Below are 3123 nucleotides of genomic sequence, written 5' to 3'. Positions count from 1 at the left end.
ATCGGATTGGAGTAGGAAGCTGGTACGCTGTAGTACTGCTCAGAGACTTAACCTGTCTGCATTACTGGTGAACAGACGTACTGCATTTCGTTCACTTTAGCCTATTCATCTCGTGTGAATGTGAATACTGTCACCTGCTGGCTGATGGCTCAAATTCACTGCAGCAGAGAAATAATATGCGCCCTTTTGTACACAAGCGTACAGTCTTGCGTCATCAGCGTCTTCTTGAATCACACACGAAGCACACAAGATAACAAAAATCTTTTAATCACGTATCATCTCTGTTCAGGGGGCATTTTAGACAAAGAGCAACATGTCAGTGCTCTTGGTCAGTAAATATACTAATCGAAGTTAAACATATGAAAAAAAATAAACCGTTCACATTTCCTAGGAGACTAGATCGAAGTTGTATTTACCACTTTGCTTCATCCTCTGATATCCCAGACTGAAATGAATTCACCTGACCAACTTCGTCCTGGTCTATCCACAAACAGAAGTTCCAACATCCCTTTCATCCCATAACAGGAGACATGTAATGTCCCCCTTTTTGGAGAAAATCTGAATAGATTTTCAATAACATTATTTGTTTTTATGCAAAATGTATCCAAACTATAAAGCAGTTCTGTGTGATAAAGCTAAATACAACAAGAAAAAAGTACATAATCAAAAACCAATGTCTCATTAAAAAAAAGAAAAAGAAAAACTATTGAAATGCCTAGCTAATACTTCCGATGGCTGTAAGGTTTACAGACCCAAAGAGACAAGATGGCCGTTGGGTCTTGTACGGTTTGGAAAGGGTCTGCATCCTGGGACTTTTTCAGTGCAGGGTGCATAAGGGCACCCCCTGTGGTGGGAGCTGGCAGGACGGAATCTCCACGCCCCGCGGACGTCTGAAGACAGATGGATCACCTCACAGGGTATCCCCAGCTCCTCTACCCAGGACCTGAGCAGCTCCGATCCTCCCCCTCACCACCACACTGTGTGATCCGACCCGCCCATCAAGGACAGCAGTGCCAGGGAGGGAGGGAAGGAGAGAAAGAGGAAGAAATAAAGAAAGAAAAAAAAAAGCACATGGGGCTTGTGTTCCCTGACAGGGACGCCTGCCCTGATGTTTCCATCCATGCATGTGCACTCTTCCCGGTGGGCTGTCGCACCACTGCGCACAGCGTGAGGCTAAAGAACCAGAAATGGGGCGTCTCTCAGTCTCTCACTTTCTCCCCCAGCCATTCCTCCCTCACTCTCCCCCATCCCAGCCTCCCCCAGGTCTCGTTCCTCCAGTGAGGGCCTTGGCTCAGCGCTTGTCCCGCCTCTTGTCCATCTCCTCTTTAACGCGGGCCTGCAGCACCATCCTCATGCCGGGGTCCAGAACGTTCTCCTCCGCCACCCTCTCCACCACGCCCTCCGGCTTGTCCTCCTGATGGGGGGGGGGGCACATAACTTACATTACATTAATGGCATTTGGCAGACGCTCTTATCCAGAGCGATGTACAGTTAATTTAGGCAAAGCAGGAGACAATCCTCCCCTGGAGCAATGCAGGGTTAAGGGCCTTGCTCAAGGGCCCAACGGCTGTGCAGATCTTATTGTGGCTACACCGGGGATCGAACCACCAACCTTATGTGTCCCAGTCATCTACCTTAACCACTACGCTACAGGCTGCCCTACTGATCAGGAGACTCCATTACCCAGAACACACCGTCACAAGCAAGGAGAAACTCCCAGCATGCCTCTCACCCTGTGAACGATGAAGGAGGTGAGGCGGCCGCTGTCGGCCTGGTAGTCCAGCCAGAACAGCTCCGTGCCCGGGGTCTCAGGCTCTGTGCTCGACCCGCTTTCGTTCCACTCTTCTGCTTCCACGCCAGCGCCCGGTTCTGATCCGTCTGCAGACACACACCACCAACTGAATACCTCATACCCAACACCAGAAAGCGCATGCGTCTTGCGTTTGACCTGGTTCTTTAATATTCAATGTACAACAGCGATTTTAGTGGACATACACACCTATTTCACACTATCGTTCACTGCATTAAGAGGACCTAGGCATTTGTATTGGCAGCAGAGTAACCCTACAACAGTTTGGAGTATAGTTTTGCCAGAGATGTGGATTTGAATCTGCCAATTAAATAACACAGTCATACTTTTGAGCCATAATAATTTATTTTGCAAGACATGCATCAGCTCAAAGGTTCTAGTCAATTATGGCACTATGATAGTGTTTTCCTTTACTGGATACATTCAGTTAAGCTTGTTAACGTGTTGAGTTAGTGACTGTGAATATCAGTTTCTGTTATTTTGGGGTTTGGGGGAGGGGGCAAATTCCTCTTACTCCGGCGGCGAGGGTGGTACACTTGAATGTCAGGCCGACGCGGTCGTCTTGGGGTGGCTGTGGATCGGAGCCGCTGCCGTTCCTTTGCCTGCTTCACCTCCTTGTCGTAGTCATCTCTAAAAGAGTGTACATTACTGTAGTTTGATATCACCAACTTTAGCTACATAACGTGAGCAAGCCTTACACTCCTCCTAAGATTAACACACTTCTTTGAAGGTGGTCTCCTCTGGTTTGGTTGGCAACTACCACGTACCGACCGAACGCATGTAGTGTTCGAATAACCCGAAGGTGAATATTTCTTGCCATTTATCTTCCATTGGCTCCACGGTACATAAACTACCAACCCAAAACAGCTCTCCAACATGATCAAACGCGCATGCTCTGTAAAGGGTCGGGAGGAGTAGCCTTACCATTTTACAGATTTCACAGACGCCCAAATTTAGCTGCCAATATTTGTGTGTGAAGTTAGTCTATATTAGTGTGCACATAAGCACTGATTAAAAGTAAATGCCCGTAACCCTACATACATCCCGGACAAACCTGGCAATCTGGTTACGACGAATATGGTGTAAAAAACCGTGGCTCATGTCCAAACGACCTCCGGGTTTATACTTAATTTGTTGTTCCTCGTTGTCTCGCAAAATCTCCATCGTTTAATGCTAGCTACCAAACATAAATACGGAAATGTAACACCTTTCTTTAAATGTACATCGTCCTACCAGACAGCATCGTTAGCTACGTTAATCAAGCTAGCTACATAAATAGGTTACTGGCCAACACAGGTCACACACGGAGTTGA

At 47.3% G+C, this 3123-nt stretch overlaps 1 protein-coding gene across 1 annotated transcript; it reads right to left on the bottom strand.

Annotated features, from left to right (window-relative positions):
• Window positions 1-251: 251 nt before the first annotated feature.
• Window positions 252-3123, bottom strand: c11h2orf68 (chromosome 11 C2orf68 homolog). The gene is made up of 4 exons (XM_061261390.1): window positions 2865-3123; window positions 2325-2440; window positions 1733-1878; window positions 252-1414 (listed from the first exon to the last, which is right to left on the bottom strand). Exons 1-4 carry the CDS (start codon window positions 2972-2974, stop codon window positions 1292-1294), a joined length of 495 nt encoding a protein of 164 aa, XP_061117374.1. The 5' UTR covers window positions 2975-3123; the 3' UTR covers window positions 252-1291.

The sequence above is a fragment of the Conger conger genome, chromosome 11 (assembly GCF_963514075.1).
Source record: "Conger conger chromosome 11, fConCon1.1, whole genome shotgun sequence".
NCBI classification, from domain to species: Eukaryota; Metazoa; Chordata; class Actinopteri; order Anguilliformes; family Congridae; genus Conger; species Conger conger.
The sequence above is the reverse complement of the archived record's forward strand: the minus strand, read 5'-3'. Positions and strand labels throughout refer to the sequence as shown.

Coding starts and splice junctions, on each gene's coding strand:
- c11h2orf68 (XM_061261390.1), bottom strand. CDS start 2,974: ATGGAGATTTTGCGAGACAACGAGGAACAACAAATTAAGTATAAACCC. Junction 2,441..2,864: donor CGTCGTAACCAGATTGCCAG/GTTTGTCCGGGA, acceptor ACACTCTTTTAG/AGATGACTACGACAAGGAGG. Junction 1,415..1,732: donor CCTCCTTCATCGTTCACAGG/GTGAGAGGCATG, acceptor CCCCCCCATCAG/GAGGACAAGCCGGAGGGCGT.